At 41.3% G+C, this 24,998-nt stretch overlaps 1 protein-coding gene across 3 annotated transcripts in view; it reads left to right on the top strand.

Annotated features, from left to right (window-relative positions):
* Positions 1-24,998, top strand: part of esyt2b (extended synaptotagmin-like protein 2b) — a 51,869-nt gene that overhangs the window by 13,439 nt on the left and 13,432 nt on the right. The window contains exons 7-16 of one of the 3 annotated variants that reach the window (XM_029756155.1): positions 5,363-5,418; positions 10,817-10,937; positions 12,144-12,320; positions 12,597-12,679; positions 14,991-15,039; positions 15,435-15,524; positions 18,170-18,265; positions 20,168-20,230; positions 22,394-22,468; positions 22,639-22,725. In XM_029756155.1, coding sequence (XP_029612015.1) covers positions 5,363-5,418; positions 10,817-10,937; positions 12,144-12,320; positions 12,597-12,679; positions 14,991-15,039; positions 15,435-15,524; positions 18,170-18,265; positions 20,168-20,230; positions 22,394-22,468; positions 22,639-22,725 — 897 coding nt within the window. Of the gene's footprint in view, positions 1-5,362; positions 5,419-10,816; positions 10,938-12,143; positions 12,321-12,596; positions 12,680-14,990; positions 15,040-15,434; positions 15,525-18,169; positions 18,266-18,960; positions 19,063-20,167; positions 20,231-22,393; positions 22,469-22,638; positions 22,726-24,998 lie in introns of all 3 variants that reach the window. The other 2 variants (XM_029756154.1, XM_029756156.1) reach the window with 2 other exon arrangements.

Below are 24,998 nucleotides of genomic sequence, written 5' to 3'. Positions count from 1 at the left end.
ATGCAAGCAGTAAGATCAGATTTAAAAAACAGATAAAAATACACCTTATGGAACAACGGGGACTGTGAAGAAATACACACACGCGATAACATGCTCACTATACACACACACGTACACATGGATTTTGTGTGTAGATATGTGGTATTAGAGTAGTGCCCTGAGGGGCCCCCAGCTTGGTGGATGTGCTGTTAACTACCCTCACCACCTGGGAGCAGCCGATCAGGAAGTCCAGGATCCAGTTGCAGAAGGAGGTGTTCAGTCCCAGGGTCCTGAGCCTTGGCTTCTCAAATGACTGCCTTGCCTGGTTCACCAACTACTTCTCAGATAGAGTTCAGTGTGTCAAATCGGAGGGCCTGTTGTCCGGACCTCTGGCCGTCTGTATGGGAATGCCACAGGGTTCAATTCTTGGGCTGACTCTTTTCTCTGTATATATCAATGATGTCGCTCTTGCTGCTGGTAATTCTCTGATCCATCTTTACGCAGACGACACCATTCTGTATACATCTGGTCCTTCTTTGGACACTGTGCTAACAAACCTCCAAACAAGCTTCAATGCCATACAACACTCTTTCTGTGGCCTCCAACTGATTTCAAATGCTAGTTAAACTAAGTGCATGCTCTTCAACCAATTGCTGCCCGCACCCTCCCACCCGACTAGCATCACTACTCTGGAAGGTTCTGATCTAGAATATGTGGACAACTACAAATACCTAGGTGTCTGGTTAGACTGTAAACTCTCCTTCCAGACTCACATTAAGCATCTCCAATTCAAAATTAAATCTAGAATCGTCTTTCTATTTCGCAACAAAGCCTCCTTCACTCATGCTGCCAAACATACCCTCGTAAAACTGACTATCCTACCGATCCTTGACTTCGGCGATGTCATTTACAAAATAGCCCCGAACACTCTACTCAGCAAACTGGATGTAGTTTATCACAGTGCCATCCATTTTGTTACCAAAGCCCCATATACTACACACCACTGCGACCTGTATGCTCTCGTTGGCTGGCCCTCACTTCATATCCGTTGCCAAACCCACTGGCTCCAGGTCATCTATAAGTCTTTGCTAGGTAAAGCCCCGCCTTCTCAGCTCACTGGTCACCATATCAACACCCACCCGTAGCACGCACTTCAGCAGGTATATTGCACTTGTCATCCCCAAAGCCAGCACTTCCTTTGGCCGCCTATCCTTCCAGTTCTCTGCTGCAAATGACTGGAAGGAATTGCAAAAATCTCTGAAGCTGGAGCCTTATATCTCCCTCTAACTGTAAGCATCAGCTGACAGAGCTGCTTACCGATCACTGTACCTGTACACAGCCAATCTGTAAATAGCACACCCAACTATCCCATCCCCATATTATTACTTACCCTCTTGCTCTTTTGCACCCCAGTATCTCTACTTGCACATCATCATCTGTACATCTATCACTTCCGTATTAATGCTAAATTGTAATTATTTCGCCTCTATGGCCTGTGTATTGCCTACCTCCCTACTCTTCTACATTTGCACACACTGTACATAGATTTTTCTAATTTTATTTTCTATTGTGTTATTGACTGTACATTTGTTTATGTGTAACTCTGTGTTGTTGTTTTTGTCGCACTACTTTGCTTAATCTTGGCCAGGTCGAAGCTGGCCAACCTAGTTGAATAAAGGTCAAATAAAAGTGATGAGCTGTAGTCAATTAACAGCATTCTCACGTAGGTGTTCCTATTATCCAGGTGGGAGAGGGCAGTGTGAAGTGCAATAGAGATTGGGTCATCTCTGGATCTGTTGGGGCGGTATGCGAATTGGAGTGGATCCGGGTTGTCTGGGATGATGGTGTTGATGTGAGCCATGACAGCCTTTCAAAGCATTTCATGGCTACAAATGTGAGTCCTATGGGGCAATAGTCATTTAGACAGGTTACCTTGGCATTTTTGAGCACAGGAACTATGGTGGTCTGCTTGAAACATGTAGGTATTACAGTCTGGGTCAGGGAGAGTTTGAAAATGTCAGTGAAGACACTTGCCAGCTGGTCAGCGCATGCTCTTGAGTACGCGTCCTGGTGATCCATCTGACCCTGCAACCTTGTGAATGTTAACCTGTTTAAAGGTCTTACTCACATCGGCGACGGAGAGCGAGATCACACAGTCGTTCAGAACAGCTGGTGCTCTCATGCATGGTTCATTGTTGCTTGCCTCGAAGCAAGCATCGAAGGCATTTAGCTCGTCTGGTAGGCTGGCGTCACTGGGCAGCACGCGCCTGGGCTACCCTTTGTAATCCCTGATAGTTTACAAGCCCTGCCCCATCCGATGAGCATCAGAGCCGGTGCAGCAGAATTTGATCTTAGTCCTGTATTGACGCTTTGCCTGTTTGATGGCTTGTCAGAGGTCGTAGCAGGATTTCTTTATAAGCATCCGGATTAGTGTCAAGCTCCTTGAAAGCAGCAGCTCTAGCCTTAGGCTAGAACAGCAGATTTTTCGACCTCGCCAGCTCTGGGATTTGAACCAGCAACCTTTCAGTTACTGGCCCAACACTCTTAACCGCTAGGCTACCTGCCACCTAGGGCCTGGTCCAGAGTAAGCAAAATGTTCAGAGCTGCCGACTTGTTGAAGTAGACATTGTCATCCAAATAAAACCCCAACTGTTTGTAAATTTACCCATGCTGGATAATCAGGTTATTTTCAGGAGGCGTGGCGTATTGATGGCGTGGCTTTCCAATAGTTTTTTTGGGCCACCCGTGAGGGTAAATGTAATTCCTGTTCATCAAGTTAAGTTTGTACACTGCAACATTAAATATTCCTTCAATATTTTTACACATCACATATTTTAATATAAATGCAATAACATTATTACTTAAACATTATGACAAAGTGGTAGCTCCCAATATTGGGATATGCATAGGCACTTGAGGAACTCATACTCTTGTGTAAACCTCATAAGAGCTACAAAAGTGTCAGTGCTTAACATGTAATGACAACAGAACATGAACCAGAATGACATTTACTCTCACGGGCAGACAAAAATAACTACACTGAACAAAAATATAAATGCAACAATTTCAAAGAGTTACAGTTCATTTAAGGAAATCAGTCAATAGAAATACGTTCATTAGGCCCTAATATATGGATTTCACATGACTGAGCAGGGGTGCAGCCATATGTGGGCCTATGAGGGCATAGGTCTAGCCAAGTGGGAGCTAGGCCTTGCCAATTAGAATGATTTTTTTCCCCACCAAAGGGCTTTATTACAGACATAAATACTCCTCACCACCTCCTTCCCCCCCTCAGACGATCCCACGTGAAGAAGCCGGATGTGGAGGTCCTGGGGTGGTGTGGTTACACGTGGTCTGTGGTTGTGAGGCCGGTCGAACGTACTGTACATTTTCTAAAATGAAGTTGGAGACTTATGGAAGAGAAATTAACATTAAATTATCTGGCAACAGCCCTGGTGAACATGCCTGCACTCAGCATGCCAATTGCACAGTCCCTCAACTTGAGACATCTGTGGCATTGTGTTGTGTTACAAAACTGCACATTTTAGAGTGCCCTTTTATTGTCACCAGCACAAGGTGCACCTGTGTAATGATCATGCTGTTTAATCAGCTTCTTGATATGCCACACCTGTCAGGTGGATGGATTATCTTGGCAAAGGAGAAGTGCTCACTAACAGGGCTGTAAACAAATGTGTGCACAGAATTTGAGAGAAATATGTTTTTTCTGCATATGGAACATTTCTGGGATCTTTTATTTCAGCTCATTAAACATGGGACCAACACTTTACCTGTTGCGTTTATATTTTTGTTCTGTATATTTGAAAGCCACACCCCTACTAAGCCATGCCTCCATACTAAGCCATGCCTCCATAGCTCAATACCCCACATCAATAACCCAACAACCCAACTAAGTGACCAAACTGGCTTGGTCAAAATAACCCATTGTGTGTTCTGTCCAATATTTATCCAAATTGGATTGTTTTTAACCCAGCACCTTTTTGTTGTTGTTGAGTGTGCTCTGCCAGTTTACTGCTACAGTACAGTACTTGCTGTGTGCGGCTTCTCTACTGCAGCACTGGTGAGACTCCGTCTTTTTGGGGTCTCAGCACCAGCGTTATACACAAAATGCAACACATTTTGGCCAAGCACTGGTACCAATCCATACAGTAGGGATGCACCAAATGGCTACTTTGATTGCCTTGCGGTGTTCCAATCAGTCCTTGCACAAAATGATATCTGCTGCAATGTAGGCAACGAAATTATATCTGCTGTAATGTAGGCAACAGAGAGAGGGAGGACTATAGAAACGCATTGAAATTGATTCCTTGAGCCAAGAGACACGTCAGTGCTCCGCATAAATAAAAAATACCTTTCGGCTTAAAGTTACCACCTGTCCGACTCCTAGATTAAAACTTTTTCTGGCTTAGCTGTGCCTTCTCTCCTTCGCCAAATATGCGGTGTGATTTTAAACATGCATTGTCCACCTTTTCTCTAAGCAGCAATGTTAACATTGTTATACCACTTAATATCCACAGAACCTTTAGGTAAGAGACTTTCCACGGAATTATACAGTCCCTGAACTCAACAGACCCCGTGTGCATCCCAAATGGCACCATATTCCCTATGTTGTGCGCTACTGTTGACCAGGTCCCAAAGGGAATCTACTAAGGGAATAGGGTGCAGTTTGGGACAACAGCTCCCATTGTCCATTCTGTGGCCGGTATCACTGGTGTCAGTGACCTGGGTATTACTCATATACATACTGTACAAGGCTGTGTGTCCCCATTTCAACAGTAGGCGAGATAAGAGACAGCTGAAACAAGTGAAACAATTATGTACAGTATCTAACTATCGGGTAGCCTGGTGGAACCAGCCTGATTCCGGCGTTCAACATAATGGTGAACTTAGCGGTGAAACTAGGGTACAATTGCAGCTAAAAACATGCTTGTGTTGACACGCAAGCTTGTCTTTTTTAGTGTGTAAAAATGTCAGGTTTCCTATGAAATTGGTTTATTTAGCAAGAGGCAAGGCAATTAGCTTTCTTGGCTTCTGTTTCACTTTGCTGCACCCGCCATTGTCAGAATGCTATCTTTTGTTTTTAATCATCAAGCGCTTTGCACCAACACACTGTCACTCACTCGGATGACTGAGTCACACAACAATGAAGTTAAGTGCTTGAATCAATTAAGATAATTTATTTGATCTCCCCACTCTCTGTCTGGTGTCCCTCTCTGCATGTTTCCTTTTTTATAAGATGGGGTTTGTTTTTAGATCACTTAAGTAAGTAAAAAGAAAAGCACTGGTGTGGCAAATTAATCTTTCTAAGTACAGCATGTTCTTCCAGTTTCCAGACAGCTAAATCCTTTCTTTTGTTTTTATCTAGCTTCTGGAAATCAACTGGACAGGCCTCACCAATATACTAGACATTCCTGGGCTGAAGTAAGTAAACCGAGTCTCTTTTGTGCTCCAGCGTGAAGTTTCCCCGAGCTACAGATCTAGGATCAGCTTCCCCTCCCCCAATTCTAACCACCGTTAGTGCGCAGCAAATTCTCCAGAGTAAAAAAAAAAAAAAACTGAGTGTAAGAAATGGTCTAGTTTTGAAAGGACTGTATTTCTGATTTTAGTGAGAATGGTGATGGCCGCCAAAGGGCTTGATCACTTTCATCCGTTTTATTTTGACAGAGGTCAGTCATCAGAGAACATTGAAGTAATAGTATGTAGTATGGTTCTAGGAACAAAGTAAGGAAATGTCAGTTAAACCTAAATCCACAACAAGCTGCAATTACCCTGGCACAATTCATCAATACACATTTCCCATATAATGCTACTCAAAAGGGTGCAATAAGTAGCAATACTGAAATGGCTTAAACTTAAATGAATAATATGTCAAGTGCTGAAGCTAAGTAGCCATATGCAAACAATAGGGCAGTAGAGCATCAAAAGTTCAAGAACATTGTCATAACCCAGAAACTATAGAACAAATCAAAGTACATAGTAAGACAAAACATCAGATAACTCACTTTTGGTCAGTGACGCATACTGCTGATCCTCAGATGATGGCTGCTGTTCAATTAATTGTTTGGTGTGGTCAGAGAGGAAGAGGAAGAGAGAGAATGGGTGCAATTGCGGCCTGCAATTTGGGGCATTCCTGCATCTGCAACCCTTCTTCATACTTCTATTGATACATTTTTAAGCTAGGTCAGGCGGGTGGCGGGGGCGCTCCAGTACAGTAGATGGCGTTAATGCACAATAACGTTGGATGCCAGCGGCCGATAAACCCCACAGAAGAGAGGGCGACAACGGTAGCTAGCTAGCCGTACGCCGGTAGACAGTTTCCTTCGTCCCCGCCTGTTGGGCACTGTTTTCCCACAGTTCTGTTAACAATGGCAAGGACAGGTGTTCAGCAGGTGGGAGTGAAGGACACTGTGTGCTATCTTAGCCAGCTAGTCCGGTACACAGGAACCAATGGGATGCTCGAGTGGGGGGGACGTTTCTGCAGATGCAGGAATGCCCACATGCAGGAACGCCCGGAATTGCGGGCTGCAGTTGCACACTATTGAGAGAGAGGATCAACTCGGCAGAAAATCTCCCTCCTTCCAGCAGGTGGTGTTTTTTTGTTGTTTTGCCCACCAAGCAAGGAGTTTTTGTATGGAGGTCAATGAGTGTTGAATTTGGTCAGCAAAAAAATGTATTGCTTATTTGCTACTTGAGGTTTATTTGATCTAATAGAAGTTTCATAATGCTTTAGTTGTTACGAGTGTACTGATATAAGTAGGACCTGTGACATCCCGGCAACTATAGTTGGCTATATGGCTATGCATATTCATGGCATGAGGCTAGTAGCATAGCATCTCTCTGCATTGAATACAGGTGGTTGATGTCAATAACACTCATCGAATATTCAAAAAAGGATTTCAATAATGAGATATATCCACCATTCCAAAGAAAGGATAGGCGGGAGCTAGACAGCCCGCCGTGCCGCTTTGTGGACAATGACTCCCATTGTTAGGGCAGAGAGACATGTATCTTTTCAGTATATTCATAATCTTTGGTTTGGTGTGTGTATGGGGGCCCTCTTAGTATGGTCAGTTGGTGAGCACCTGACCCATTTTGGAGTGGCACTTTGCCACTGTGATAGTGAGTTTGATAGTGAACTGGACATTTACTTCAGAATATCTGCAACAGCGAGTGTTAAATCAACAATGGAAGTATTGAGTCTGTGGACCCATATAGACACAGGAATAGTGTTCAATTAACACACAAACATAACAATGGTCATTATGGCCAAACAGTTCTATTTTTGTTTCATCAGACCAGAGGACATTTCTCCAAAAAGTAGGATCTTTGTCCCCATGGAGCAGTGGCTTCTTCCTTGCTGAGCGGCCTTTCAGTTTATGTCGATATAGGACTCATTTTACTGTGGATATAGATAATTTTGTACCTGTTTCCTCCAGCATCTTCACAAGGTCCTTTGCTGTTGTTCTGGGATTGATTTGCACTTTTCGCACCAAAGTACGTTCATCTCTAGGAGACAGAACGCGTCTCCTTCCTGAACGGTATGACAGCTGTGTGGTCCCATGGTGTTTATACTTGCGTACTAATGTTTATACAGATGAACATGGTACCTTCAGGCATTTGGAAATTGCTCCCAAGGATGAACCAGACTTGTGGAGGTCTACAATTTTTTTTCTGAGGTCTTGGCTGATTTCTTTTGATTTTCCCATGATGTCAAGCAAAGAGGCACTGCGTTTAAAGGTAGGCCTTGAAATACATCCACAAGTACACCTCCAATTGACTCAAATTATGTCAATTAGCCTATCAGAAGCTTCTAAAGCCATGACATAATTTTCTGGAATTTTCCAAGCTGTTTAAAGGCACAGTCAACTTAGTGTATGTAAACTTCTGACCCACTGGAATTGTGATACAGTGAATTACAAGTGAAATAATTTGTATTATCAACAGTCAATTCTTAGTTTCTATATTGTTGTGAGTTGACAGTGCCTTCTGGTGTTTAAACCTTATGATAACGCTTCTGCGGCGGTGTAAAATGTCCCTAATAAAGATTTCATGTTACAGTCACTCTCCTCACAGTCTATTGATTTAGACACGGGTGTTGACACATCCGCAGCTCAGTGATGGAAATCATCTCCCTGATTCTACAGAGCACAACTGCCCATCCCCCCACCGCTATTTCTCTGTCGGGGTGTAATAGATCTGTGCAGTCAGTACACTGTGAGCCTGTTTGTGGAGGCTCAGTGGCACGTGCTAGGTTCATGGGCTAGGGGATTGGGGGAGGTGCGCCTGCCTCTGGGTTAGTGACAGGACAGGACAGGCCCTGGCAGCAGAAAAAAGACAGTCTCAGAGACTAGCTCCCAACCACAAGCAATAGACAGTGCCAGCTGCATGTTGGAGGGGTGGAGTCCACTGTGCCACAGAGTAGATAAAACCACCCACCCCCTCCAAAGACCCCCCCCCCCCCCTCTCGCTCGCTCTCTTTTTCCCTCTCCCTCTTTCTCACTCTCATATCCCCTTGATGTTATTCAACACAGGTTGTCTGACAATTGTAGTGTTATTATTTTTACTTTTGGAGTACGGCCTAGCTCTGTGTACCACTGCAAGGTCAGGGGAACAATAACAGCTGATACTGCATGAAGCTCTCTACATGGTGTGTACGTGTACATGTTACATGTGAATGATCACATACTAAAGAAGAATCATGTTCCCTGTAATGCTGCTTAATCTGCTCCCAGAGAAGTGCTCTAGCTTTCTGCTCAGCTGCAAGAGAAATTATAGGATAAAATGATACATATGTTTCTTGAGAAGCCTTCTTAGAGAAATGAGAGAGAAAAAGTGAAGGAATAGGGTATATAAAAATGTTTAATTTTTACAGATCGCTTAAATCCTCTCATACATTTATTTCTGTTTACAGAATCGGACCCAAGTGGATAGGTTGAAGGTTAACAGAAAATCTCTCAGCAGTTACTAGACCAGTCTTAGCTATCGACTTCCCTTACAAGGCATTGTAATTCTCAGGTTGTAAGACCTCCTGCTCAGTGACATCCTCACTGCTACAGTTGCAAGAAAAAGTTTGTGAACCATTTGGAATTACCTGGATTTCTGCATTGATTACTCATAAAATGTGGTCTGATCTTCATCTAAGTCACAATAATAGACAAACACTATCTGACTAAATTAATAACACACAAACAGTTGTACTTTTCAAATTGTTATTGAAGACACTGAGTAATCATTCACAGTGCAGGCTTAAAAAAGTAAGTGAACCTCTGTGTTAACGACTTCTCCAAAAGCTATTTGGAGTCAGGTGTCTCAATTAAAGATATGAGATTGGAGGTGTGGGTTGCACAGGGGCCTTGCCCTTTAAATAAAGGCACACAAAGCCTGGTTACTAACAAATATGTTCTTCTCCAGAAAGATTGGTTCGTGTGAACCATGCCTCGATCCCAACAACTTTCACAGGACCTTAGAAGACACATTATAGAGATGCACAAAGCTGAAAAAGATTACAAAAGCATTGCTAAAGACCTTGGTGTTAATCAGTCCACGGTAAGACAAATTGTCTACAAATGGAGAAGATTCAGGACTGTTGCTACTCTCAAGGAGTGGGTGTCCTGCGAAGATCACTCCAAGAGCACAAAGGGCAATCCTGAAAGAGGTGAGAAAGAACCCAAGGGTAACAGCAAAATACCTCCAGAAAACTCTACAAACAACGAAAGTCTGTGATCATGTGTCCACTATCAGAAAAACACTGAATAACAATGGTGTTCATGGAAGGACACCACAAAGGAAATCACTGCTGTCTAAAAAAAACGTTTGCCCAAGACCACCTAGATGTTCTACTACGCTTCTGGGAAAATGTGCTGTGGACAGATGAGACAAAAGTTGGAACTTTTTGGGGAAAATGCACAACGCTATGTGTGAAGGAAAAAGGGCACTGCACACCAACACCAAAACCTCATCCCAACTGTGAAGCATGGTGGAGGGAGCATAATGGTTTGGGGCTGCTTTGCTGCCTCAGGGCCCCGGACACCTTGCAATCATTGATGGAACAATTAATTCAAAAGTGTATCCACATTTTACAGGAGAATGCCAGGGCAGCAGTCCATGACCTCAAGTTTAAGAGAGGTTGGGTGATGCAACAAGACAATGACCCAAAGCACACAAGTAAATCAACTAAAGAATGGCTGAAAAGAAAGAAGATTCGTATTTTGGAATGTCCTGACCTGAACCCAATGGAGATGCTGTGGCATGACCTGAGGGGGGCTGTGCAATCACGACAAACCAGAAATATTGATGAACTGAAACAGATTTGTAGGAAGGAATGGTTCAAAATTCCTCCTCAATGTTGTGCAAGTCTTATAAGCAGCTACAGGAAACGTTTGGGGGAGGTTGTTGCTGCTAAAGGAGGATCTACAAGTTACTAAATTCAAGGGTTCACTTACTTTTTCCAGCCTGCACTGTGAATGATTACTCAATATCTTCAATAGATATGTGACAAGTACAACAGTTTGTGTATTATGATTTAGATGAAGATCAGACCACATTTTATGAGTAATCAATGCAGAAATCCAGGTAATTTCAAAAGGTTCACAAACTTTTCCTTGCAACTGTAAGTGTTGACCCTCCAGGGGTTCACAACGATGTTATGAGGTTTGTGATTTACTCCAACAACATGCTTGAACCCCTTCCAATGTTTCCACTATTTTATAAAACCAAAAAAGACATGTTCCTTTGTGCTTAACTGAGATTAGGTGAGAATAATCTCATCCAAAAGTCGTACTCACTGACTTTGGGGTCGGTTGTGTTTTGTTTTTCCCAGTGGCTTCTCAGACAGTCTGATTCAGGATATCATCTACAGCTACCTGGTGTTGCCCAATCGCATCACTATCCCACTGGTGGGAGATGTAGAACTGGCTCAGCTACGCTTCCCTATGCCAAAGGTACTGCAGGCTTTCACCTATCCTATATCTAATCATACATCATTATCATATTTCAGACACTAATTAGAAGAACATGTATTTTGGCATGCACAATTTTTGGAACCATATCAACAATGGACTATTAAACAAAATACTAAAATATGTTTTTGAGTAAAGTAACCCTTTAATTAACAGTGTTTGTATTAGCAGAGCCTACCAAATCCATCATTTGAAATTGAAATTTTTTGTGGACCCCAGTAAGAGTAGCTGATGCTTTTGCAGCGGCTAATGGGGATCCTAATAAATACCAAATATTCTACATGTATGATGATCCTGATAGGTAGTGATGGAGAAACAACGCTTCCTGAAGCATTGAGGTTTTCCAGCCAATTATGTCAAAAAAAGCTTAATTACTCGAGGCTTTGATCAACACAGTGTACTAGTGGCACCTGCTGTTCAAAAAAGGGACATTTAATAAAATAACGTGCGTCTTATTATAATTTTTTTTCAAACCTCAAAAGTAGACTCATATCAAGATGAAACTACCTTCCACGAAATTGGTTTCTACAGTATGTAGATCCAGCTATATGCCTTAACCCGAAATGAATGGAAAAGTTAAGCATCATCTAATTCCCTGGATTTCCTGGTTTTATTCAGTGCTTATCTTTTCCATTAATTTGTGGTGGAGGCCTATAGATGGATCTACACAACCAATGTCGTGGTACATGGTTTCATCTTGACTAAAGACTTATTTAGAGGTCAGAAGTCATTGGACAAACTTTTATATGAAAGTGCAATGTCCCTTTAAATTTTTTACTGCAGTGGGCTAAATCAGGGTCACACAGAGTGATTCTTAAACAAATCTACTTTGAAACAAAAGTATACACCTTCTGGGCTTCAAAAAGAAGACACCAGTACTATGTCAGATATAGAGTTGAAATGTATTACATTTTGAGTTTAAATCCCAATATTACACTTCATATACATCACAGAAGACTGAAATATAGCGAAATTATTTGACATAGAAACACTGGATTTTCTTCGTTAAAAAATAAGAATAATTTATTAATTATGAAATTATGACAAATATTAATAACATTCCACCCATGAGGCCAAAGAGGGCACTTTCGATCATTGACTACTGGAAAGAGCTACAGTGTCGCTGTATACTATTTTTAAAGTGTCCGTTTCCTGAAATGTCCCTGTGCTGTGTGTGTGTGTCACCAGGGAGTCCTGAGAATTCACTTCCTGGAGGCTCAGGACCTGGAGGGGAAGGATAAATTCCTAGGCGGGCTGATCAAGGGGAAGTCTGACCCCTACGGCGTCCTCCAGATTGGCAACCAGCTCTTCCAGAGCAAGACGGTCAAAGAGAGTCTGCACCCCAAATGGAACGAAGTTTACGAGGTGAACAAAATTAACTGAAAATGAACTCGTCCAATGGCACATCAACAGAAACCGCAAAATATGGTTATATTATACAGTAACTACCCCAGGGACAGCAATATAGGGTATGTAGAACCAGATACAACTTACATGTACATATTTCCAACAGTCCAATATTACCTCTTATTTTTGGCTTTCATGCTGTTTTACCCATCATGTCATGTTTTACCTTTGGCTGTATTCAATGTGAAATACTGTATCTGAGATTGTATTTAGTTATGTCCTTGTCCTTGTCAGGCCCTAGTTTATGAGCACTCAGGCCAACATCTGGAGATTGAGTTGTTTGATGAGGACCCAGACAAAGATGATTTCCTGGGGAGGTAAGCTCATATCCTGCACTGTAAAACCATCCTGTTATTTTCACAGTAAATTACTTTTTTCCAACTGTATCATACTGTATAAGCTTAATACAATGGATTAGCATAAATTACATTACATTGTGGAAAATATTCAACAGCCGGAAAATATTTGATGTATTTTGGACTTTACTGTAAAATATGCTATGTAAAATACAGTAGAAGTTCACTTACAGTATTTGTGAATGTTCAAAATAGAATGCCACACAAAAAGCATAAGGTCAACAAAATCAAAGCAAATCCTCTAAAGTAAGAGAGAATATGTTTTTGCTGTATTTCAAATGACTTGTAATTCCACCCCACAGAATACAGTAGCTTACCGTATTTCTGGAGCGGCAAACCCCTTTTGACCACTAGTGGGTGCATGTTATTGTTGTTTCTGGCTCATTAACATATTTTGAGGCGTGCCTTGTAAGAGGCTACATTTGTGCCACCTATTAGTGAGATTGCTCTACCAATTTAAGTCTTAAACCTTGAATGGTTGAGTATTTGCCATCTCCTTTGGTCTGTTTTGCCCTATAGTCACTGCCAGGTTGGAAGCCTTGGATTAGTGATGGAAACCCAGGCTTTCTGAAGGCTTTGGGGTTTATACCAAATTGTGCCGAAAAACTGTTCATTAATCTGAGATTTTAGCTAGTTATGAAGAAACTAAACTTCCTGAAGGTTTACCAGCCAATTGTCTCAAAAATAGGTTCATTATTACTTTTAGCACAGTGCACATTAATGACATCTGCTGCTCAGGAACACACGGTTAAAAAAAAAGCATGTAATCAATGACATCCGACTCTTCGTTTGATCAGATTACGTGCTTTTTAGAACCGTGTGTTGCAAAATGCGAAATCAGATTGATTTCGCCGCGGTGCCGATGCATTCTTCGATGCAAAGTTGCTTTCAAACACCGACCTCTACTGGACACTTTACCAATTTACTTAGATTGTCTTCAGTGTGTAGTACATAAATGGTAGCTCAGTTTACAGTACCTAAATCAGTGGGATCTCGCATTTTGCAACACACGGTTAAAAAAAGCACATGATCAAGCGAAGCTTCAGATGTCATTGATCACGTGGTAATGTTACTTTGTACCTTTTCATCGATGCTTTGAAACTAGCAACGTAGTTGTTGTTTTTTTTAACAAAAAAAAAACATTTACAAAAAGACGTTGACTCCATTGCATGATTTAGGATGTTAAATTAAAAAAAACTGCCTATGCCTATCGAAACTCAGAATTTAAAAGTTAGAAGTACAACGTAGCCAGTGTTTCGAAGAAAACTACTTACAAAAATAACACGTCTTTATGGGGATTCAAGACAAGAGACTCACTCACCACTGCTCTACAGGCTGACGGTAGTGTGACGTACAAAGCTTCAACCGTCATCATCACGTGGTATTGTTACTTAGATACAAGCATCTGCACGTTGTGTCGAATCAGTAGTGCTTTGAAAACTGCATCGAGGCATCGGAGTTACGGGATCAGTCGTCCCATCGCTACCGTTGTTAAGGCCTCTAGAAGTGCAAGTGATATACTGTCCTGTACGGTAACTTACAGGTAGCCAGTTGCCAGTAAGTTACCGTAAAAACAACAGGAAATGGTTTACTGTGTGTCTATTTCTTATCACCCCATGCTCAAATGGCTTATTAGTCCTTTGCATTGTGAGTTATTGTATCCAATATCAAGCAAATTATCTTATCTAGCTGAAAATATATCACAAACTTAGCTCTGGTCCAGAGTGTTACGTGTCACACGCTTGCTGATGCCGAGCCTTCAGCGCTAGCAAACCGCACGTAACGCCCTGGAGCAGAACTATTGCAGACTTAGCATCTATCTTCTCACGACAAAACCTCCCTCCTATATGTCACAGTGAAGGGGGGCCCTTGAAAGAGAGAAGAGACACATTGAAGTATCTGATGTACTAAGTATCTGTGATCAGTGTACAATAGTCACATTAGGAGTTGGACCAAAGCTATGCTATCCCCTTGGGATGAGGCCCAAGAAGCAGAGCTTCGGTCCAACTCCTAATGTGACTATTGTACACTGATGACAGATACTTAGTACATCACAGATATTTCAATGTGTCTCTTCTCTCTTTCAAGGTGTGCTGGTTGCGTCCCAAATGGCACCCTATTCCCAATGCATTGCACTACTTTTGACCGGAGCCCTATTGGCCCCTGACTGGGTCGGAGTGCCAACATGCTGTATCAGTGAATCAATTTGGCTTCTGTTGTGATTAATCCTACCTACTGATTTCTTATCCAATCTTTGTGTCTTCGATTGCAGCCTGATGATCGATATGACGGAGCTTCACAAAGAGCAGAAGGTCGATGAGGTAAATCCACCTGCTGATCCGATATATTTTTTCATCTTCAAATAAATGTGGTTAAAAGAAGAAGGAAAAAAACATGAAAATAGACCAAGAGGCTTGTCTTCAGTTCTGCACTTGGATAGCGATTTTGCCTTACTATATTATCAGCCTTCGTCAATTTGAAGATATTGTGCTGTCATCTATCACTACTACACTATGTCTGGGGAGACAGCTAGCCCTGTTGGTGTGATTCACTCACTACTTTACTCTGTTGAGATTTAGGGTATGTAGGTCCCAAATGTCATCATATTCCCTATATTGTTCACTACTTCTTTACCAGAGCCCTGGTGAAAAGTAGTGCACCATAAAGACAACAGGGTGCCATTTGAAATGCACCCTTGAACATCCTGTCGTTCTAGTGGTTTGATCTGGAAGAGGTCTCCACGGGGAAGCTACACTTGAAACTGGAGTGGCTCTCTCTGCTCTCCACCCCTGAAAAGATGGACCAGGTGCAGTATTTGATATGAAATTATTTTATTTACATGGACATTTATTTTGTACAACATTCAAAATACACAAAATCTATACACTACAATACACACACTTTTTTTATTTAACCTTTATTTTATCAGGGAGTCTCTTTTACCAAGGTCTCTTTTACAGATGAGCCCTGAATTACAGAAATGACATAAAATACGCACATCAAAGGCTAAAGTCAAAATGCAAACAGAAAGAAAAACAAGGTCATAAAAAACAAAGATATTGATCAGTAAAAAGGTCCTCAGAGTTCTGAATTGGCCTAGAGGCACCAAAACATCACATTTAAGAACATTTTGAAGATTGTTCCACAGATAAGGTTCAAAAACACTAAAAGCTGATTTACGTAACTCTAGAGACCAAAGTAATTTCCAGAGTAAGCCATCCCTGAGACTGGGTGCAGTATCTCGTATGTCTAAAGTTTAGTAATGATGTGGTGCTTATGCAGGTGCTTAACAGGCTCAGCCGCGGTTCCCTTGCTGGCGCTGAATACATTTATTTCAACCACTGAATTTATTTCAACCCTCCCACTTGCTGGCCCATAGATTTTCTCGTGGTTTTCATTCAATAGGATTTTCAGTACATTTATCTTAAGCCATCCATTTAAATATGGTTTACCTTTATTTCGACTTTTGTCGACAGACTAGAATACATCGAGAGAACGGGTTCAGAATATAGTGATCTCCGTTTCAGCACCAACTGGTAGATTTGAAAATACTCTGATTTTTGTAGATTATTTAGGCACCTTTTTGGGTTAGGAAAGTATGTATGAATAATAAAAATAAAACAAATATTTGGAGAGCCATTATGCACAAAATATATTGATTAATCAAAAATATAGTGGTTTGATTCATCCTGAAAGTTGTCATATTCAAGTTCAATCCATAAAATATTGGAAGGTGGAAAAAAGTATACGATAAGGGTTGAACAATAGTCCTAAAAATCAACATACCCTATTCCTCACTAATCATGGAACCGTATGACAGCAGTCTAGTCATCGTGAACCGTGCACCAGGCTCCATGTTTAACCTGCTACGTGTGCTCTGAGTTCCATAATAATTCAAATAGGCTACATGTCCCAAATTATTGCACAACGCTAGCCTAATGTGATCCACTAATGCTAGCGACCCTCAGGAACAACTACACAGACGTGACAGAGGAAAGAAAGGTAGACGGAATGGAATGATGCAAAATGTAAGCTACAAATTGAAGAAAACTAACACTAAAGTGGCCGTTATAAATGTATGTGGGTATTACTGACGGTCGCTCCTGATAGTGGCTAATATTTAACATGATACAAATTGTAAAATAAAATTATGAAAAGCCTGGGTATATAATGATGGCTTCTGATTTCTTAACATTTGAAATCATGAAATATACTTATTCATGTCACTGAGGGAGAGAGGGGTAATGTATGTTTACATTATGTCAGGATATGTTATTGTTAGCCATCAGGGATCCTATGGGAGGAGAAGAGACACAGTCTGGTACAAGTCACCATGACAGCCATGAGTTGGGGAGGAGTGAGGAATTTGGGCAGAGGTCAGGTTAGATGAAGTGAGGAAGAACATATATCACTAATGTTCTGGATAGCAACAGCGGTGTATTGGCTGTTCAGATGTGTAAGGAAGGGCTCAGCATAGGAGAAAGGGTTCATTATCAGTGCTTGTGTAAAATATGTTCTTTGTCTTATGCAGCTGTATGACCTAGTGGGTGAATAAACTTGGTTTGAGCTTGATTAAGCGTCCGTTAGTTTTTTAGAACCTAACAATAATTAAAACATTTTAAAGCGCATACATCAACTCAGCAGGTTCATCCCTTCAGAAGCCTATAGCTTGGGTCTCCAAATTTCATCCACTCAAATTGAGGGCACACAATTAAAATTCGAAATATCAGCACAGCTATTTATAGCCTACTTCGCTTTGGAAAAGGGGCCACAATACATGTCATGTTGATACGATTTTCAGTTTGCATCCATATGACTGGTTTCACATTCGTCTCCAGCGATAATCAGGAAAAATCATCTAAAACAATTGCTATGTGTATTTACAATCCTCTTCTACAAATGGATTACTCATTTACCTAGCTCTTATCAAATGCTATTATCAATTATAAATACCATTGCATGGAGAATGCTGTTATTTCTATTGGAAAAAAGAAAGTAGATCATTTTCCCACTTGATTCGCTCAACCTTATTCACCTTCATTTCTTAGATCGCCACCCCAAAACGAATAGCGGGCGAATAGCATGCTATTCTCATGCTTAAGTTAAAGGTCAGAATACGAATAGAGAGAAAAGTGCATAAAAAGGAAATTGCGTTCCATTTACGCTCGCTTTACACGAGTCGGAATCGTCCCCATTTAGCACACACAGGCAAACCCTTTTCAATTTCGGTTCTTACCCCCCTTCCCAATCGTATGATAATTCAAGACAGGCCCAGGCATATATAATGACATTGTGCTAGCAGGCTAGCTTGAACACCTTGACTTAGCCCGTCTCTCTCAGTCTTGCTATTGTCACGTGTATTACAGTTAGAAGTGAATTAGAAGACTGCCCATTTCTCCTAGTCCAGTTTGTCTCAGTAGTGACCTCCGCCTGTCTCTCCTATCCAATCAGGTGTTGAGGAGCGTGCGAGCTGACAGAAGCCTGGCCAATGACGGACTTTCGTCTGCTCTCCTGGTGGTGTACTTGGACTCGGCAAAGAACCTGCCGGTGAGTAGAGCTGGATGACAGGACTGTTCAGTTAAAGTGGTTAGGGTTGAAGGAGTGCTCTGGTGGTGGAGTGAGGAACAACATTTCTGAATTGCTGCAAGTAAAAGCAAATTACAGGGCGGTTGATTTGGCATACTGTACATGGTAACATTTACTGTAGAATTATTACATTTTTCCCATGCTATACACATTCATGTTAATGTTAACAAATGTTGGCCTATGACATGATGTGAATAAGGATACAGAGAATAATGTAATATATTTCTGGACATATTCTACTCTACCCAAGGGAGCTATTGTGAATCACGCCAAATTGAACTTGAAAATAATGTTTCCGAAATATTTTTAACGCAGCTCAACAAGCATTTTCAGGTGTAGTTATGTAAACATTGCACTGAAGTTTAGTCAACATGCCATGGTTTACTGTTTTCATCTCAACCCTGTCTATCTGGTCTTCCACACCTTTAACATGACATGAGCACATCAATGGATTCATTTGTGTATCTGTCTGTTGAAACTCCTTTTTTGTCTCCTTCTTCAACACTGTCTTTTACCTTTGACCTTAACCCACAGATATGGGTCAATATCAGCCCAAGACAGTCAACTCCTAAATGAGCCTGTCAGAGTCTTAGCCTCTTTGGCGTCTTAGCCATACTTTATTTAACTTCTTCTCTCCCTGTTCTTTCCCTATAAAGAGCATCTTTACAGGGAGCTTTGGTTGTGGAAACTTAAAAGAGAGGAGAGCATCTGGCCTAGTATTTTGTGAGAACAATACCTCAATGTATAGAACCTTATTTGTGAGTCCTCCGGTACTCTGCATCCTAGAGTTAGCATTAGCAGTGTGTGGTGGGGTTGAACCGTAACAGACTATCTCTGGTGCAGGGCGTCATTCGGCTGCGCTCTTACTATCACTAAGGTAGTGGGAGCGTAGCCGAATGACGCCCTGGACCAGAGCTAAGTAACAGACCTGCTGCAGTGAGTCTTGTACCATAAAGCATGTCGATTGACTCTGCTGCATGGTTCTAAATCCAATAATATTATTATACAATAATTTTCGATTCCCGGGTAGATCATGAATATTTATCTTATAGACTAAATAATAATTCCAATAACTCAGGATAGAGGATAGTGCTTCATCTTTCATCCAACAAGGTGCAGGCAGGGAAAATATGGTTTCAAAGAACTATTGATTTGAAGGTCTCGGGTATTTGATTGAGGGGGCTATTTGTGGCACATTACTTTAAGGATTTTTATTTTTTTACATTTATTTTACCTTTATTTAACTAGGCAAGTCAGTTAAGAACAAATTTCTTATTTTCAATGACGGCCTAGGAACAGTGGGTTAACTGCATTGTTCAGGGGCAGAACGACAGATTTGTACCTTGTCAGTCCAACGCTCTAACCACTAGGCTACGCTGCCGCCCAATGTGTTGACGGCTGTTGCTTTTAGTGTCTGTCTAGTGGAGTCTAAGTAAGAGAATATTGAAATACTGTCATCCCTCATCACAAGTTCCTCCCAGCAATTCATTCTATAGCTTCTCCCGAATAGAAGGAATCTTTTCATTCTCCTTCTCCATACAGCTTTTCTTTTATACTGCCTTATCCATTCATTATAATGTCTGCTTTGTTATCTATTGTTCATAGATGGACCTTTATTTATATCTTGGACAATCCTCTCGCTTTATTTATTGTCTGTCTCCTTTCCTTTTTCCATTCTCTATGGATTGTTGATGTTTTCATACCACTTAATACAATCTAATCTAGCTCTGGCCCAGCCCGTCGTGCGGCTACACTCTCACTAACGACATCCTGGACCAAAGCTAAACGTAATCATACTCAGTCCCCCCGTCCTACTAACTCCGGGTGTGATTTTTCTCCCCATCTCCCCCCTTTGGATAAAAGAGCGACCCGTTTAATTTCAACCATGACGTGTTGAAGCAAGCCTCTGTCTATAAATCCCTGAAGGTAAAGTAAGAAAGTGGGATGATGCATGCCATACACAGATAGCACACACAGACAGCTTATATGGTCTCAGTCTGTGCGCATCCTTACTTTGTGCCATCTAAATTTACTTTGATTATTTAGTTAATTTATGGTAAATACATTGTTTATTCCTTGTGAGTAATTGTTTATTCACGCTTGGAGATGGATGATAACTCTGTCTATGTCTGTCTGTACTCTTTTATCGCTTCAAGCATCACTTTATAGCATTTCATTTACTGCACACAATGAGAACTGGATTTTCACATACCTGGACCTTTACAAACCAGGGGCCGTATGTATCAAGCATCTCAGAGTATTAGACTGCTGATCCAGGATCAGGTCCCCCTGTCATGTAATCTTATTCATTGTGATCTTAAATGTAAAATCAGAGCTCCTACTCTGAGACGCTTGATACAAATGGCCACAGATGTTTAATGACATGCACTATAATGTTCATCAAAGCTCAAAACATGTTCATTTGGTAGATGAAGAAAGAGGGAGAGGTAGAACTAGAGGGGGATGAGAAATCAAAACCTCACTCACCCTCTGACCTCAAAAATATGCTGGGTTAAAAATAACCCAATTTAGGTAAATATTGGACAGAACACACGTTGGGTTATTTTGACCCAACCAGTTGACCCAACCAATTTGATTTTGGGGTTATTGATGCTGGGTTATTGAGCTATGACCCTGTCAGATCAGAAGACTGGATGCGTGGCTTAGTAGGTTGTGGCTTTCAGATAGTTATTTTTGGCCACCCGTGCAGGTAAACGTAATTATGGTTCATGTTCTGTTGTATTGTCATCATATGTTAAGGTTGCACACACTTTTGTAGCTTTTATGGGGTTTACACAAGTGCCTATGCATATCCCAATGTTGGGAGAGTTACCACTTTGTTATAATGTTTAAGTAATAATGTTATTACATTTATATTAAAAGGAGACATGGCCTGGGGGTGAGCTTCCAGATAATTATTTTTGGCCACCCATGAAAGTAAAGGTAATTCTTGTTCATGTTGAGTTTGTACATTGCAAATCAACATTTTCCTTCAATATTTTTGCACATTACATATCTTAATATAAATTTAACAAAAATGTTTTTAAATATTATAACAACGTGGTAACTATATCAACATGGGAATATGCATGGCCAGTTGAAAAACTCATATTCTTTTATAAACCTCATTAAAGCTACAAAAGTGTCATTGCTCAATCTTTATGTGATGGCAATACAATAGAACAGATTAACCGGAATGACATTTACTATCACGAGTGATCAGAAATAACTATATGAAAGCCATTCCCCTACTAAGCCACACCTCCAGTCTTCAAAGAAAGCAACCCAACTGAGTGACCCAACTGGCTGGGTTAAAATAACCCAAAATGTGTTCTGTCCACTATTTATCCAGCGCTGAGTTGTTTTTTTACCCAGCATTTTTTAGTGTGCACATTTTAATATAGAGCTTGGACTAATACAATAATTTGTCCTGAATGTAAATCTGCATTTGACCATTCCTTTTGACTTCTGACTAAAAACCTATTCAAGCATGTGATAGTTTGGGGTTGTGTCTCTCTCAGGCTGTTTTATAATCAATCTTTTTTTTATCAGACTAAAGCCATTTCCAGGAGGTAGGGATGCACTTAAGTTTGGTAACTTTAGACTCATACACTGGATGTGTCCAAAATGACACCCTATTACCTATATAGTGCATTACTTTTAACCAGAGCCTACAGTATGGGCCCTCCTCAAAATATGATGGCATTTGGGACACATTGTTATATGCACAAGGTATCTATTATAAACCGGTTGCCAACAGTGAAAGTTCTTGGATTTCAAAGCTGAGAAGGAGCTTGAAATCAGAATGAGGAATTAAGACCAAGGTTGACCATTTCCTAGCTTCTGTGCATTTTCCCCAAAAAACGTATAAATAAGGAATAGGGAACAATTTGGGATGCAGCCTAAATGATATTCTCTTTTATGTCAGGATAGACACTCCTACCCATTTTATCAGTGATTTTCAGTGTGTTTCTACTGTATAATAACTTTGTTACTACAATTTGTTGATGAATAACAATGTTTTCAGTGTGTGTTTATGTCTTAGTAACACTCGTTCAGAGCCACTCTTTTCCTGGTCATCTCTCACAGTCCGGCAAGAAAACGAGCAGTGAACCAAGTCCTTACGTCTATTTCACAGTTGGGAACAAATCATTTGAGAGTAAGGTAAGAAACTACAGTGGGCATGGTTTCTGTAGATAATTGGAAATTATAATTGAAAACCTCATATTTCTCTTACACTTTGAGGATGTTTTAAACCTCCAATAGACATGGTCAGATAAATAAATACAGTTATTCTATTCCATTGTATTCTATTCTATATGTGTTGTCTTCAGATCCGCTATAAGACCAATGAGCCAATGTGGGAGGAAGCCTTCTCCTTCCTTGTCCATAACCCCAGGAGGCAGGAGCTGGAAGTGGAGGTACTGTCACACACCTTAGTTAACAACTATGTACTGTACATTCATATTTATTTTTCACCATACCACAACTGGTAGGTGATCTATAGTGCATTCGGAAAGTATTCAGGCCCCTTGGCTTTTTCCACATTCTGTTACGTTACAACCTTATTCTAAAATTGTTTAAATTGCTGTTTTTTTCTCATTAATCTACACACAATACCCCATAATGACAAAGCAAAAACAGGTTTTCAGACATTTTTGCTAATTTATTGGAATCCCCCTGGAAATATCACATTTACATAAGTATTCAGACCCTTTACACACTACTTTGTTGAAGCAGCTTTGGCAGCAATTACAGCTTCGAGTCTTCTTGGGTATGACGCTACAAGCTTGGCACGCCTGTATTTCGGGAGTTTGTCCCATTCTTCTCTGCAGATCCTCTCAAGCTCTGTCAAGTTGGATGGGGAGCGTCGCTGCACAGCTATTTTCAGTTCTCTCCAGAGATGTTCAATAGGGTTCAAGTCCGGGCTCTGGCTGGGCCACTCAAGGACATTCAGAGACTTGTCCCGATGCCACTCCTGCGTTGTCTTGACTGTGTGCTTAGGGTCGTTGTCCTGTTGGAAGGTGAAACTTCGCCCCAGTCTGAGGCCCTGAGCGCTCTGGAGCAGGTTTTCATCAAGAATCTCTGTACTTTTCTCCGTTCATCTTTCACTAGATCCTGACTGGTCTCCCAGTCCCTGCCGCTGAAAAACATCCCCACAGCGTGATGCTGCCACCACAATGGTTCACCGTAGAGATGGTGCCAGGATTACTCCAGGCGTAACGCTTGACATTCAGGCCAAAGAGTTCAATCTTGGTTTCATCAGACCAGAGAATCTTGTTTCTCAAGGTCTGAGTCCTTTAGGTGCCTTTTGGCAAACAGGCTGTCATGTGCCTTTTACTGAGGAGTGGCTTCAGTCTGGCCACTGACCATAAAGGCCTGATTGGTGGAGTGCTACAGTGATGGTTGTCCTTCTGGAAGGTTTTCCCATCTCCACATAGTTACTCTGGAGCTCTGTCAGAGTGACCATCAGATTCTTGGTCACCTCCCTGACCAAGGCCCTTCTCCCCCAATTGCTCAGTTTGGCCGGGCGGCCAGTTCTAGGAAGAGTCTCGGTGGTTCCAAACTTCTTTCATTTAAGAATGATGGAGGCCACTGTGTTCTTGGGGACCTTCAATGCTGCAGACATTTTTTTGGTACCCTTCCCCAGATCTGTGCCTCGACACAATCCTGTCTCTGAGCTCTACTGATAATTCCTTCGACTTCATGGCCTGGTTATTACTCTGACCTGCACTGTCAACTGTAGGACCTTTTATATAGACAGGTGTGTGCCTTTCCAAATCATGTCCAATCAATTGCATTTACCATAGGTGGACTCCAATCAAGTTGTAGAAACATTTCGAGGATGATCAATGGAAACAGGATGCACCTGAACTCAATTTCGAGTCTCATAGTAAAGGGTCTAAATACTTATGTAAATAAGCTATTTCTGTTTTTTTTTTTGCAAAAAAATCATTATAGGGTGTTATGTGTAGATTGATGACGATTGTTATTTTATTTGATCCAATTTAGAATAAGGCTGTAACTAGGGCGCTAGTGGAGTAGGTCACAGAGTAGGCCACGTTTTTCCAAGCTCCTGCTGAAATTGCATTTATTTAATACTTTCTTTGCGCTTTGACCCAATAAGAACTAAGAAACACAGCCATTGAATGAATTGCTTTACTATGCTCAACTTTTATTTTTGTGTTAATGTGTAAATGGTGCATAACCTGCAAAAGTTTAAGTTCAGCGGAGACACTGACAAAAGAGAATACACTACGACCAAGACGAGGAGCTCGAGTTCTTCAACAAATGGGAGCAGCGGCTCCTCCCCACCGAGGACTTGAAGGCCGAGATTCTTGCTGCCTTCAGAGTGGACATTTCATCTATACTCAAGTTGGAACTCAAGGAGGCGCTCAGTGAGGACTTCAATTGTATTAAGTCGGAGTTACAAGCAGTCAAGAATGAACTCGCAAAGCATACTGCAATGGTTCGTCCTGAACTGGATACAGTTAAGAAAACTGTCTACGACATGGAACAAGGCTTGTCAACATGCTCAGACGACACGACTACGCTTACAAACCACGATTAAGAAGCTCAAAGCTGATGTAGCTAGCCTTAAGGAACAATGCATACATTTACAAGGTTATATGCCAAGATCCAATATCAGGATCATGGGGGTAGCTGAGGACCCGGGCTCAAGTTCTACTTCATC

The sequence above is a fragment of the Salmo trutta genome, chromosome 6 (assembly GCF_901001165.1).
Source record: "Salmo trutta chromosome 6, fSalTru1.1, whole genome shotgun sequence".
Lineage (NCBI taxonomy): Eukaryota > Metazoa > Chordata > Actinopteri > Salmoniformes > Salmonidae > Salmo > Salmo trutta.
Note: the sequence above shows the minus strand (reverse complement) of the source record. Positions and strands in the feature narration are given on the sequence as shown.